General features: G+C 31.4%; 2 protein-coding genes across 2 annotated transcripts; both read right to left on the bottom strand.

Moving 5' to 3' along the window:
• Positions 1-560: 560 nt before the first annotated feature.
• Positions 561-3,395, bottom strand: LOC134241350 (uncharacterized). The gene is made up of 4 exons (XM_062723423.1): positions 3,351-3,395; positions 2,960-3,114; positions 2,364-2,432; positions 561-1,977 (listed from the first exon to the last, which is right to left on the bottom strand). Exons 1-4 carry the CDS (start codon positions 3,382-3,384, stop codon positions 1,711-1,713), a joined length of 525 nt encoding a protein of 174 aa, XP_062579407.1. The 5' UTR covers positions 3,385-3,395; the 3' UTR covers positions 561-1,710.
• A 6,897-nt stretch (positions 3,396-10,292) lies between these two features.
• LOC134241338 (uncharacterized) lies at positions 10,293-14,916 on the bottom strand. The gene is made up of 4 exons (XM_062723406.1): positions 14,720-14,916; positions 12,911-13,065; positions 12,293-12,361; positions 10,293-11,355 (listed from the first exon to the last, which is right to left on the bottom strand). The coding sequence occupies exons 1-4, from the start codon at positions 14,751-14,753 to the stop codon at positions 11,083-11,085; spliced, it is 531 nt and encodes a 176-aa protein (XP_062579390.1). The 5' UTR covers positions 14,754-14,916; the 3' UTR covers positions 10,293-11,082.
• Between the last annotated feature and the right edge of the window lie 756 nt (positions 14,917-15,672).

Raw genomic sequence — 15,672 nt, 5'->3', positions numbered from 1 at the left:
GACTACTTATATTCTTGCTCCATCAACTTGTTTGTCACTAACTTACCTCCTTTAATAAATTAATATTGTCTATACGTAGAACATGCTTTTGCGTATCGAATCAACTGAGAGCTATAAATTCTGTGCACATGTGACAAAGGTATAATACTGCAGTAAGTAAGGGAAGTTGACGATTGATGATTTAAAAAGTTAAAGTCATAATGTTTGTCATGAAGCTTGGTTGTTAGATAACCATTCACGTCCTTTTGTAGCTAAAGATCCAAATATGACACATATAGATCTGTAATATCTTTTATTTCAAACTCCTCGGGATACATTCCCAACTAGTGCGAAAACTTTTAGCTTATGGGATATTTTTCCTTTTGAATTAAAAAAAATCACAGTTTGTTGCATAGATATGCAAAAAACAAAAAAAAAAAAAAAAAAGTTAGAAACCAAAGTTTCAAAAATTAAAGACTATTTTTAAACTGCAGATGTCCTCGACATTCACTTTTTTTTTTACATGACATTTTTCAATTCGAAAAAAAATTGGAATATTTCTCTTACCATAAATCTAAAAAAAAAAAAAATAGAAAAAAGGACAACAAGAAAAAGCGCCAAAGAAAAAGTCTGAATTTTGTTTTGTCACTATATTGGCACAAGGTGAGTAATCCATAACAGACTTTACATAACATAACAATTCTGGCGATCTTTGTCGCGTTCGCGACTTTAGGTATTCGAACAGTGATATATTCATAAGTTAGACAAATCAAAGTGTCACGAACATCAAAATACAACAAATACTTGTTAAAAATGTAAAAACAGTTTTTAGTCACAACAATGTATATAAACAACAAACAAATAAATACATGTATGAATATTCCAAGATGAGAGAAAATGGCTTTATGTTGTTTGATTGTGAACAACAGTTATTTTACGTCACATTCGAGAATAGAATTCTCCCACTCTTTTAGAGATGCCATAATGTTTGAAGACATCAGATTGAAGAAAGGTTCATTCAATGTTTGTGGAATAATTTTTTTCCTAGATTAACAAAACATATTCAATCGACTAAAAAAGAACTGTATATGTATTGAATTTTTTATATAAATAAATTACAAGTAGATGGTGTCTTTCCAAGTAAGAAGTATGGTGAACAAAACAAAACATTTTTCTCTACTACGGCACCAGTATAAATGTTCGTTTTCCAAAAGCACCCTGATCTAATGATGCACTGCTCAGTGGTAAAATTCGGTTGCTGCATGATCATGCAGCTATAGTTTGGAACAATTCACACATGGGAATGGGGAAATGTGCAATCCTTCACTTTAACTCAAAATATTCATTTAAATTGGTACTGTTATGGCCTAGCATTTCTATGGATGTCTGGGGTGTAGTGTTTTATTTTGGTAGAAAAATATTTTTGTCATTTCATTTTAGAGTGTATTTCTTGATTGAAGTACTCCTTACACATAACCAGTCAATCCATCTTTGTAAAAGTGAAAGGAAAGTATGCTGTCTATTCATAGTTTCTATACTACCTATCAACACTAGCGTACACATCAAATCAAAAAACAGTATTTCACGAAACTGAGCGGTTTCTCCTTAGAAAATCACTGCCACTGAATACAATTTCCCGCTATTCATATATATATTCTGTTGATAAATAGAGATTGAAAACCACGACAAAAAGTCCTCGTTGTTACTAAATACTCGGGCAAAACTGTGCATTTAATCCCATGATCTACAACAGTGTGTTCCTTTCCAATCTGGATGCAGCACACGTCTCTTTCTATAGTGAAGTCCCATAGAAAAGATGCCAACTAGATAAGCGAAAAAAATTATTGCAATCAGAACGCCACGAAGAGCAGCTTTAGCATCAGCATTTGATCCGCAATCTGCATCGCCCTTGCTGCATACGATCAATCCCTGTATAGCAGTAGCGAAGGCGTAACCTTGCGTCATCAGGAGAATGCTCGTGACGTAATGTCCGGTCAACTGAAATAGAATAAGTCGTTAACCTAAAATACTTTTAAGGGCTATGGGCGTATTTACGATGAATAAGATGTCTATAAGGTTCTGGAATTTCAATGGAAGAGTAAGTTCTCTCTAACTAGAAGAAGGGATGCTTTCAAATAATAAAAATATAACTTCAATTTAGATATATATCATGAAAATATATAAACATTTATTTTTGAAATAATTTTCATATATTGAGTTTCAAACTGGTACATGTAAATGTATTTTCTTTCAAATTTAGTAAGTAGTACTTTATTTTTTTGTAAAAGTATATCTATTCGTAGGAGTAATTTTAGCTTATACTCAATGCAACCTTTCACTCTTTACATATGGAAAGGGTGAATAATAGAGCTGTTTTATCTTACCAATCTTCTTTGAGTGATTTCATTGGTTGACAGTGCAGCAGCAATTCCTAATATCCCGAATGCTATTGGCTGAAATGAAATTTAAATATATTTTTAAAAAGGGAAAATTGATTATTGATTAATGGAATCATTTAATATTTTAAAAAGGTTTTTTTAAATATATTATTAAAAAATATATCTACCTTTGGATAGATATACTGTACCAGGGATGAGATTTAATGACTTTATCATCTATCTTGTATTTTATGTTTGTAATGTAAACGTGTTTGTAGTTTTTCATCTTTTTGAAATAAACTTGAATACAATAATTAGCCAAAAACAAACAAACAAAACAAATACCAGGAATATATATTTTTATGCATGCTGCAGCATTACATAATTACTACTCGGGGTCTATTATCTGTACAGTACAACACACCAAAAACAAATCAACAAGGATAAACCATTTTGTTTCGTTATAAACAAAATTTCTATGTCTCTTGAGTCCACAGTATGTTTTAAAGCTATGTGGAATAAAAAACTACTTCGCTGTAAGCGATAATTTATCATTAGCGTGTTCGCTATAAATGTGATTTCCTGTATTTGGAAATACTTACATTGGCTGCAAACCACACACCGGTTCCTGTAGTGAGAGGGTAACTGGCCCCGTCCATTAATGCCAGCACAGCAATACCGATTCCCACACTACAGATTCCAAGAGACAGACCTATCACGGAAAGGGTTTTGACACTGGACAGGGCACGTTCTTTCTCTGAAATAAAATGCGACAATTCTAAAACATCAGTGCAAAATATAAAATATAATTAATATCTATAGAAAACACTCCCGCAAGTATAAGGCACTTCGATTGGGTATACATGCGTTATTTTTCCGTTTTTACAATGATTTCTCTCAAATATGCTAAATTCTTGTATAATTCAATATCATAGTGTAAAATCATAATGAGGCATAAGTGAACAAATGGTAATAAATGACATAAAATCTTACCTTGTATATCAACTTTTTCAGGTACTTTCTCCATTTTTCTTTTCACTGGAGTTACTAAGTGTATACTGCAAGAACTTTGTACTTAATTGGCTTTGTTTGTGTTTGTATACTAATATATCACACTACTGAGTATTTAGCGCTACTTTCAATTTCAAATTAATCTTAAGTTTGTGTTTGTATATTTCCAACTACTGAATTAAACCTAGCTAGGGTGAATATTCAGCGCATTTGTCTTTTTTGTAGTTCATTGACATTGTTTGTATTTGTAAACAAGTACATCATACTACTTAATTAAATTAAGGGTGAATATTCAGCACATATTTAAATTCAGTGTTAATATTTATCATATTGTCATATTTATAGTACAGGAAGATATAAGAGAATAAATTGTGTCAAAATGAAAACTGTGCCTGTTTCATGACGTCATGCATCTACAACTTATTATAAAATTTGTGACACCAATTATATTATATTTAGATAAATACATCAATGATAGCTTAATATTTCCATATTTCTTTTTAAAAATCAAATACTTATTCCCGAAAAAAAGATTCCGCAGAAATCTTTGTTTATAATAATCTTTATGTTCCTCTGTTATTATGCAAGACCGAAGCCAAGTCAACTGGGCTAGTTTTTTGATGGATTAAAATTAAAATAACAACAGTAGTGAAAGTGAAAAAATGTCATTTATTGAAGTAAATGACGCAAAACAAAATATAAACATATTATAAGGGGGTCAGACAAGACTAGAACAAACTTTGAAAGAATACAAAAATCTTTGGTAACATATTATGCAATCTGACCCCCTAAAATTACATATATCACAAAGCAGGCACTGATATGCCTGTCATCAAAAAAGGGTGGGTTAAAAGAAAATAAACGCCAAACAAATAAATATGAACACTAATATAAGTACATATATAACAAATATAATATAAGACGGTGGAAGAAAGGGGGATGGATGGAGGGTTTTTCGATAAAAAATTTCCTTGTAAATTTGTGTGGCTTTCTCCTAAATGGTAAAAAATAAAACAATGGTCACGTGATTAGGAGAAGCCACGCTGATTGGCTGTAAATTAAGACAATGGTGTTATAGATTAAAATTAGGTAATTGATCCCGATCTAAATAGTTTTAAACATGAAACAACTTTACAATTACCAAATAAAACATGATACCTCAGAAATAAATTATAACAAATAAAACAATTATAGTTAATATAACTCTGTCACATAAAGGATATTATTATTGTAAATAATAATCTTATTCTGTTTAATTATAATAATAAGAAATTTAGTCTGAATAAAAATCTGAATATGACTTTAATACATTAATTTGAAGCTGTACATAGGTATTAAAAAGCCTTGTTTGCCCATCTCAATTATTGACGCTTATCAATATGATCGATGCAAACATATATTTAACAATAATAACTATATTTCTCAAACTCCTATCTTGACATTTACTTCGAGACTAACATACTTACCACAGTGATCAAGATAGTCTTGTCAAGATAAATATAGGCTATCAAGTATTTTTGTAATATGACCATTGACTAAATGGACTTCAAATAATTCACAGAGAAAAGATACGAAAATTGTGTAATCTTTGTATTATATAAGATGTTATTTTTAGGTATCGAGGGTCTTTGCTCCAATTTTGTTAGCCTGAAAAATATGATTTTTTTGGCGTAAAATCTTTCGAAAAATGGAGTAAAGACTCACTTTAAAAAATTCTCATACAGTATGATTGGTGTTTTATTGTTTGAAATCTATGCATCGAATTGTACTTTTAATTATTGTGAGGTTTTTTTGGTTTGGAGATTTTTCATAAAGACTACGTTGATGTTAAACAGATTTTAATACAGATGTAAATTTTTCACTTCCTTAATCGCACTTTAGGTATGTATCCAAAAACAGACCGTGCGGCGTTATTTTATACATCATAATAATGTTAAGCTTATTTACTGATTTTTTTTTCTTGAAAATTGTTAGGCCATTATTTATACACTGAATTGTTTTTGATTTTTCTGCATGTTTTCCCTATCATAAATTAAAAGGAGCAAACATGTTAGTTGATATCGAACGACAGTGGATGCTTGCTTCTCCATGGCACCTGATTCCACCTCAGATGTTTTAGAGGTCCTTAATTGTTTGCTTTTCTTCCAATTCGTATTGTGATGCAATAGACCTCTAAGCTTTATTTCAGTTCGATATCTCCATCTATCATTGTATTTAGTTCCCACTAGTTCCTATGCATGCCTTCTTGGAATGATAGTAAGAGCCATATTATCCAATTGCCAGAAGTATCAGTTTATTTTATTTCATAGAGTTCCATTTTGTCATAAAAAATGCAATTTGAAGTGTATTGATGATCCCATATTTCATATATACATGTATATCTAGTATGTGCATTTTTCTGCTCGAGAGCTCACAAGGTTGTGCATTTTTTTTTTAGCAAATAAAAAAGTTTCGTTTAAAATTCATTTAAACAAAATCGTCATTTGATCAAGATATCAATTTTGCTTCTTCTAATAAGAAAGTTGAAGAAAACGAAGAAAAAAAACTACAAACAATACAGATCTTTGTATTTGGCATAAAACACGGACACCCAGAATAATAGAGATAACAGAGGAATAACATGGGATCAGGTGCCAAGAGGGAGTAAGTGACTACTGAACGACCGGTCACACCCAACGTTAACCCTTTGTTCATGAATGTAACTGCAGACAAATTTGTATTAAAACAATTGAAATTTTTTACTTTTTATTTAATTTGTGAAATGATAAAGGTTATACATGTATATTGCTAAAAGGTTAATAACGAGCTTTTATTTACTGGTTAGTATTACGATTCCTCTAACTTATGCTATGTGCGTTCTTCCTGAAAATCAGGGATGTTATGCCAGTATCTACAAGTATATAAAGATGATACCATGGGCATTATTATACGTGTATATATAGAAGGTCATTTGTACAATGAAATGTTTGGAGATAACGAACAGCATTCAAGCTCAAAAGTCCATTAAACGATACATAATAGGAGCAGAGCAAACAAGGACCTCCAAAACATCAAAGGTGGGTTCAGGTACCATTATAACGGGAATCCGTCGACAATTCAGTGTGTATACGATGCATAATGACCTAACAATTAGTATGATTAACGTCAGTTTGCATTTGACTTTATAAAAAATATAAACTCATTGTATCGCACATGGACCTCAGAATATAACGACTCTAAACGAGAGAGCTGATATTCTTGTTTCAGCAAGTTGTTTGTCAATAACTTACTTCGTTTTGAACATCGTTGTAAGTATATCGTGCACTTGCGTATCGATTCAACTGAGAGATATAAACCCCGCATGCAGGTGTAGAAGGTATATTGCTGCAAAAGTAAGGGATGTTGACGATTGAAAAGTTAAAGTCATTTCAATTGTCATAAAGTTGGGTTGATAGACTACCGTTAAGATCTTACAAGTGTATCTAAATATGAAACAAATGTGTCAGACTTTGTAGCATCTTTTATTTCAAGTTCATAGGGATATATCGTATCAAAATAAAATGGAAATTACCATTTTTAATTGAAAATACGTCGTCGATTCATCTAAATGTCGAGTAGAAGGCCAAAGCAAGTATTTTGTTCTTTTCACGTATAAGATTTTGGACAAATTCTGCTTCATAAGAATACAAAAAATAGGTCTGCTAATTGCTACAATGTACCCATGGGATTTCCAATTGACTGTAGGAAAATCTGATTTCCAAAAAGCCTGAACTTTAAAGTATCAAGGTAAATGGTTGTATATCAAGTTAAAAAGTCACAAGTTTTAATGCTGTTGATTTTGTTGAAATTTTGTGACTTCAAATTTTCCAAAAGTTCCTTGGAATGTTTAAGTATCCACAACTTATTTACACCACTTCTCGAATATATCGTTGCACAGTCCTTCTGAAGTTTCTCCTTCACTACTGTTAATATTTTGGTGAGGAGTAAAGAAAGAAGCTTCGTAGAATATTTACTGGAACTCGCTTTGTATCGAAGTTTTTTTTTTTTTTTTTTTTTTTTTTTTTTTGAGTTTTGGAATCCAATAAATACAGTTATTTGACCAGTTCCGAATAAGAAACGGATTCAGTGGTGCTATAAATATACGAGGCATTATTTAAAAATCTAAGTAATTTTTCAAGGTAGTTCAATGACCTGTGGAATTAGATATTGTTTCATAAAAGTTCAGCCTTCCCTGAAAAAATTCCTTCGCAAGTTTACATAGGTGTCTATTTTCCAGTTACGAATAAGCCGACGAGTTCCGAATAGCCCTAGCGGTACCCATTCAATTCAACCATAAATTAAAAAATATACGTCCCACAAATTATCAATTAGCTTGCCTAAGAAAAGTTAAATTAATTGCTTACTAATGAGTTATTGGTATATCCAAAGGATAAAGAGAAACTACCAGTACTGTGAACACTGAGCTCACTTTAATGATACCCCACGCCTCCTATACGGTTATATTGCCTAAGTCCATGTTTTGCTCTGGGAGACTCGAAATAAGTGTCGGATCAAAAAGTAAAATAAGAGGTCATATGTACAATGGCACAATGTACATGTAATAAAGAATATATGAAAGTATCATTAAATCTTATTCTGTGGAATGGTGGAATTGCGGATAAGAGACGGATTAACCCTTCAATAACAGAAAGAATGGCAGTATCCATGTAAATCTAAAGGAGCCCAAATTTTGTGCCAGATCAAAAAATAAAATAGAATGTGCACTTTGGCATTATTTAACAAAGATTCTGTGAAAGCATCATTTAATTCTGTGAAGCCTCATTAAATTTCATCCAGTGGTAGAAGAGGAGTTGTGGATAAGAAATGGGTACCTCAAAACGTATCAAACGGACGGACGTACAGACAGACGGACGGACATACAGTCAGATGGATGGACAAACATCCCATCACTATGTACCCCTTCTTCCCCCCCCCCCCCCCCCCCCGCTTTTCAAGCAGGGGTATAATAAGTCACGTTTACAATGAAGATTGATTGATTACTTGTATATTGTTTAACGTCACTTTTTACAATGAAGAAAAAACGAGGAATGAATCTATAATAGTGTTTAAAATGGGTATGCGGAACTAGTAAAATGACAACACGAAAATATTCCGATATCTTCCAGTGTTCTAATTATTTATTTTAGACAAGTTTTTAATATTTGTTAGAGTACATATCAAACTTACTTTTGATACCTGGAATGTTGTTTTATGTGAAAAAATGGTGTCTCTACAGAGGGTTTTCTGCAGACGTACGCGTCGCGGCGATTCAGATTTGTTGCATTGTAAAAGTATCTCGACTCTTTCAAGTACGATAACAAAAGCGAACTGACGGCAAAAAATCAAAACTTCGCATAATTCAAGCACTCATAAATAAGCCTTCTTACCATAGGTATCAATTTATTTTTACACCTTTGAATGTATTAATTATCAGCTCTTAAGTAAATAATTATTCGGAACTGGCCAAACGCCTGCATATGGTACTAGTAATTCGAATTTATTCTGATAGTTAGGAATATGAAAAAATATTCAAAACTGACAGGATTTTGAAGAATCTCCTCCTTAGAAAGGGAGCTATGGGTTTAAGTTACCAATAGTAGAATTAAATCCAAGTTCCTCTAAAATACAAATCAAGTAATGAGACAATGTTGCTACCTGCTTTGTCAGCAGGGACCAGTACACATTTCTTTTTGCACTTCTGAATTACTGAACACATAAGGATAGTTGGTTTTCATTTTGCTCCTCAATTGCTTAATGCGAAATCTTAACATGCATGTGATACATTTTATTCATTCTGATAACGTGTGAATGTCTCTTTTTTCATGTTTTTGTCCATCGCCTGGCGTAATCTTTAACAGAATCCATTATATTTGTGAAATTATGACGCCAGTTAAAAGATCTGCGTTCCCTAAATTTTGGCCCTTTTAAAATTAATGATTTAAGGTCCTCATTATTTATTTACTATATTTACCTCACCAGTAAGAACGTGTCCAGCAGGACTATAGTTTTAGGGTGAAGAACCTGAACAGGAAGGAGGACTGTGTTTCAGATATTCGATATCCAGGCCATGTAAATTTATTTTTGTAATTGAAAAGTTTGGAAGCAATAGTCGATGTATATTTCTAGGAAATACATGGTGTAGTCTTCAACTTGAAATACGGTGGAATACAAGACTGGACCCTTTTGTGATTAAGAATATTCCTTTGTTGGCATATTGGAGTTTAAGGGGGAAAAAAGAATTGAAATGGCACTCATTTTCAGAATAATCTTCAATAATACGTACTAGTATTTGTTTCCTGTCCGGATGTTTTCATGATTATTGACGATAACGAACAATTAATTAAGGCTAAATTGTATGACGAAGGAGACGACTTCGATCAGATTTTTCAACTTACCTTACTTATGTAGCAATGTTACACTAATCACCTGCTCATGATGTTTATTCGCTTTTCAAGAGCTTGCTCAGAGTTGTACATTCATTTTTTTTTTCCAAATCAAGACTATAATGTAAATGCTAGTCAAACAAGGACCATGGATTTTCCAGATGTAAAAATTGATTGATTGCATGTTGTTTAACGTCTTTCTCGAGTATTATTCACTCATTTGGAGACGCCACCACTTGCCGGTGGAAAGCTAAAAATTTTGTCCTATACTCGGCGCTCTTGGCCATTTAGCAGTGGGGGATCTTTTTCGTGCCAACATATACTGCGATAACGTAAAAATTTGAAGATGGATTCTTGAATAAAAATTCTTCTCTAACTCTTCTGGTGATCATCGTGGCTTTTAGTTTAAATGAGCAATGTTGCTTTTCTAAGAAAAACAAATCCAAGTTTCATTAACACATACAATGCAAACTCGGTATATGTTTGTTAACAAATTTTAATGACAATAATTCAAAACAACAAATAAAGGAATATACATTTAACAATAAAAACAAATCTCAAATGTTTTGTTTTATGAGAACAAGATTGAGATATAAGACAAATTCCTAATAAGTTAACAGAATAATTTATAGACAATTGTGTCAAGGAACTGTGATATCCATGCAGCAAGAAACACGTACCGTTGATGGATTGTGGATTTTTATGTTGAACAAATTGAAGTGGATAAGTGGACGAGTTTTTCTTCTCAGAAAAGGAAAATATTGTAAACTACATTGAATTGCGATGGCAGACAACGTTATGTTTTTTTTTTCAATAAGCACCTTTTTCTTGTAACAACAAATCTGTTGATGTTTCTGGAGATTTTATACCGAGCAGATTTCACGGTTAGGAGCATATTAAATAGGAAAACACCACTTCAAATCTAAAGATATTTATTTCAATTGCCATCGAGGTAGTTGAGAATTTGAAAATAAGAAGTTGGTAAAGTTCACCCTGACATTGAATGGAAAAAATGGTTGGCCATATTCATTCAATATTACACATTCCCTCAGTTTAATACCTTCATCCGTCTTCTCTCTTGTAAATGTGGAAAAACAATGGTAACTATGTATAGATACTGTACTTTTTCATGTAAGCATAAATGCCCATATCATATAAGAGTGTATTAATTTAAGGTTTTTCTCGTTTCTCTACGAAATCCATGCCACTGAATACTTAATTCTGGAATATCTATCTGCCTTGGTGCCATGGTGATGGGTAACTATAGCAAACATAATTCATCGATATTAAGTGCTGAAAAACTTTCTGGGTATTTAATCACATGAGCTGCCACAGCATCCTCCCCCTTTCTTCCAATCGGGGTGCAGAACATGTTTCTTTTTAGAATGGATACCCAAAGAAATGATGCCTATTATGTAAATGAAAAAGATAACTCCGACCAAAACCCCCTTGAGGGCAGCCTTAGCATCAGCGTTTGATCCACATTTTTCACTGCCTGTGCTGCATTCAACCAAACCCTGTATAGCACTAGCGAAGGCGTAACCTTGCGTCATCAGGATAATACTCGTGACGTAATGTCCGGTCAACTGAAATAGAATTAAATTCGTTTTCATCTAACATATTTGATACCTTTACATGTCTTTTCCAAGTTTAAGAGTATTTTGACAGTTTTGACAATAAGACTGTAAGCATACAAACTCAAATGGAACATTCAGTTCTCCCTTAATAGAAGAGAAGTGCAAGAAATTATAAGTTAAAATTGTAATGATTTTCTCACTATAGATGGCCATATCAACCGGAAGAATGTCTTTTCATTATTATTCATTCTGGTTTGTTAAGAAATTTACACTCAGGAGAATGTAGACTGTAAGATACATCCTGTTTTGTTTTGAACATATTTTATTGACAAGCAAAAGGATAAGAAACAAGTTCTAACAACTTACTAGTTCTTCTCCTTAAAAAAACACACATAGTATTTGTCATGCAAAATAGTAGCAAAAACGTGTACAAATAAGAGTCAATGATATATCTAGCTAAATTTGCATCTTGTAAAGGATGTTTAAAAAGATCAATGGTCTATTATAAGTGCTATTATAGGCTAATGAACTTGACAAATTTTTTCAAATGTTTCTCTCAAATTCTTTTTAATTCAAAAATAAGACAGTTGTTGATTTACTTATTTCAGTAGAGATATGGGTTTACCGCTATTAGCTCGCTATTTGTGCAGCTTTGGCATTGTTACATAATCCCAGTCTTATTAAACAGTGTTAAAGAATGGTTGTACTCTCGTCTTATTTTATTGCTTATGATATTTGTATACATGACTATATATCTTGTATTAAATTTCCGTATTATTAATTTTTTTTCTCCAGATACCCCTGCTGAATTTCCCTTAAAACAAACTTTCAAACAATTGTTTATCAACGTCTCCTTTTAAGTTATTTTTAAACTAAAAGTACATGTATGCTTTAGACTCGAGAGTCTTAAGAGAAAGTGGCAGGAATTAAAGGCGATAAATCTTACCAGTTTATTTTGTGTGTTTTCATTTGTTGACAAAGCAGCAGCAATTCCTAGTATTCCAAACGCTATGGGCTGAAATGTAAGTTGACATATTATTAGATGGTTAGAAACGGTTACGAAATGTTGATTTTAGAGGTTTATGTGATATTAATTATTTTTGTCTTATTTTTGATATTGTAAATACTTTTTGATATCTCTAAAAATGTTGTTTCTTCTGACTAGATATACCTGGTAGAATCCATTGATATATACCTTAAATATGCATGATTATTAATTAAGTCTGTTTCGTCAAATGAAATGAATATATCGCGTATAAGTGTAAATAAACTTGGAAAGAAAAGTAGTTTCTAAAAAAAAAAAACAACAACAACAAAAAAACGAATACAAAAATTTTTACCTCAAACATATAAATGAACCGAAGAAAGGTTTTAAAACTGTTCTTTTTTTTTGGTGAATATCAACATGTTTTCTCAAATCTCGGGTAATTTTCAAGCTTAATTATAAAACAATAAATTTTCTTGAAAACTATTTATATTAGGATAGCTATATAATGTGATCCAATATATTTCATATTTTTAACTGTACACTGTATATTATGTATTTATATTTAAATCCATACACATTGGCTGCAAACCAAACACCGGTTCCTGATGCAACAGGGTAAGTAGCGCCGTCCAGTAATGCCAGCACAGCAATACCAATTCCTAAGCTACAGGTTCCAAGAGAAAGGCCTATCATGGAGAGGATTTTGACGTAAGACATGGCACGTTCTCTCTCTAAAATAAAAATTAAACAATTTATTGAATCATCTTGAAAATATGATTTAAAACAAACATATTCTACAAGGTTAACAGATGTTATTAGCTATATAAGGATTACAGCAAGACATTATATAACATGTTGGGGGAAAGTGTGGATTTTTGAAAATAAACTTTCACATCATGAAATGTGCTGTCTATGCATCTAAAGTGGCGGTTTTCAAAGAGAAATTACCCCTGTTATAATGAATTTGATTTTTGGTTATTTTTAAACTACCACATGAAGTTTTAGGGAGAGTCTTAAGAGAAAGTGACAGGAATTAAAGGCGAAAAATCTTACCAATTTATTTTGTGTGTTTTCATTTGTTGACATAGCAGCAGCAATTCCTAGTATTCCAAACGCTATGGGCTGAAATGTAAGTTGACATATTATTAGATGGTTAGAAACGGTTACGAAATGTTGATTGATCTAAAATCAATTATTTTTGTCTTAAATATGAAACAGACTTTTTGATATCAAAAATGTCCAAGATATACCCTGGTAGAATTTTTTACATTACCTTTATGCATGATTGTTAATTAAGCTCGATTTAAATGAAATGAATATATCCATAACCACCATAAACTTGGAAAGAAAGGATTTGACAAACAGTTGATCATAACAGTAAACAAATTTTCATTGTCATATTTCTTTGTGAATATCAATCGTCACCGTGTTAGGAAATTATAAAACAAAAAAAAATTCTTGAAAACTATTTATATTAGGCAAGCTATATAATGTGATCAACTTTTTAACTGTATCTGTATATGTGTATCATGATATTTGAGCAAACCAAACACCGATACAGATATGTATCACGATATGTTTAATTGCTTATAAAATATCTGGAGAGGATTTTTTGCATTCTCTCTCTAAATAAACAAATTATTTCTTTGCAAATAAGAATAATTTATTCAAAATAGTTGTTTATTATATATGTAAAACAAAAATATTTTACTCAAATGGTGTTAATTATTATTTATTTCATATCTATATTTATATTTAACTTATTTATTGTATATATTAAACCCCAAATGTTAAATAAACAAAGACAAATAGAAGTCAGATTTTGATGGGCGATATTTCGATATTTCTTCATATGTATCGATATGCGTATCGTCCTCCATTCATATATCAAACATTTGATATATCAAATTTTCATTGTCATATATCTCTTGTTTAATTGTCCCTGGACGTTACATATCAAAATCAAATAACATAACAGTACATATCATATTCATAACTAGCATATATACTTATCAAATACCAGCTCAATCTTATAGATTCAAATATTGGCTTTAAGCATGATAAAAAAAAATACTGTGAAATAAGCTGTTGATAAAATTATTAAATTTGACTGCTTGTTGTACGGTTTGCCAACAATAATAATTAGAAGAAAGATCGGATTTGAAATATAATTAGTATCTAAATTTGAGTATGCTTATAAGTAATCCTGAGCGTGATTCAAAATGAACGAAAGAGTTGTTCTGTGGCATCAAATGGTTTTGTCAAGCTGTTATTTTTCTGATTTTTTTTCTGGAATTTATCATGGTCAAAACTTAGCGTTTGTAACATTCGCTTAGAATTCATGAATAAATAAATATGATTGTATTTTAAATGTATATCTCTTACCTTGTGGATCTACTTTTTCTGGTAGTTTTTCCATTTTCTATAAATTCAGTCGATTTCACAATCAACAACAGGTTATACTGCAGGAACTAAACTCCGTTAACAGCTATTTAATACTAAGTTTAATTAAGAAATGCACCGAGTGCGTCCTTATATATACATAACTATGTCGGGTATTTCAAAATCTTCAGTTTGTTGAAATCGTCTGCTATACATACGCGTCGTGTCCTCGATATTGACCTGGTTTTCCCGGGAGGTCAGCTCAATAGATGTCAGAAAGAAAAGCATTAAACAAGGACAATATATTTTTACTGACAACAAACCATTAAAATCTCTTTTTAAAATTGTGATATGATAATTAAGTAAATACATAAATTTTGATAAAAACAGAATGCTCGATAAAAGTAAGGTTTTATAAGAGCTGCGAGGTCCAAGGTAGCTGCAGAACTGGTCCAAGATTCTTTTTAGAGAAGTGGACAGACTTTCGCCTACGTTTAGGAGAAAGTCTTCTTCTTCCTAAAGAGAATAAGGTACTATTGGTCATAAGTCTGTTTAACTTATTATTACTGTACTTCTCTTTTTATTAATTTACAACCACAAGAATGGTTTAGTGATTTAATATGAAGAGCGACAAAATGATGACGTTTAGCATTTCGGATTTATTGCAAAATCCTTTAGAAATTCAAACAATACTTGAAACTTACTATTCTATAATAAAAAGTCAATCGTATGAATAATATCTTTAATTCTTAATTGATCTAAATCTTTGAATCTTAAAAAGTAAAGAAAATATCTATCATAAATTTTATGCACCAGACTTATACTCCAGATAAAACAAGTCTATTTTACAACTGTTTCAAATAATTTATTTCAATATTCATGTAAATGTATTACTAGTATATTTCATTTTTTAAAAGTTCATATGACTTGATACATGCACATGTTCCTTACAACAC

The sequence above is a fragment of the Saccostrea cucullata genome, unplaced genomic scaffold (assembly GCF_032062105.1).
Source record: "Saccostrea cucullata isolate Sc308-1 unplaced genomic scaffold, CSIRO_AGI_Scuc_v1 ctg206, whole genome shotgun sequence".
Lineage (NCBI taxonomy): Eukaryota > Metazoa > Mollusca > Bivalvia > Ostreida > Ostreidae > Saccostrea > Saccostrea cuccullata.
Note: the sequence above shows the minus strand (reverse complement) of the source record. Positions and strands in the feature narration are given on the sequence as shown.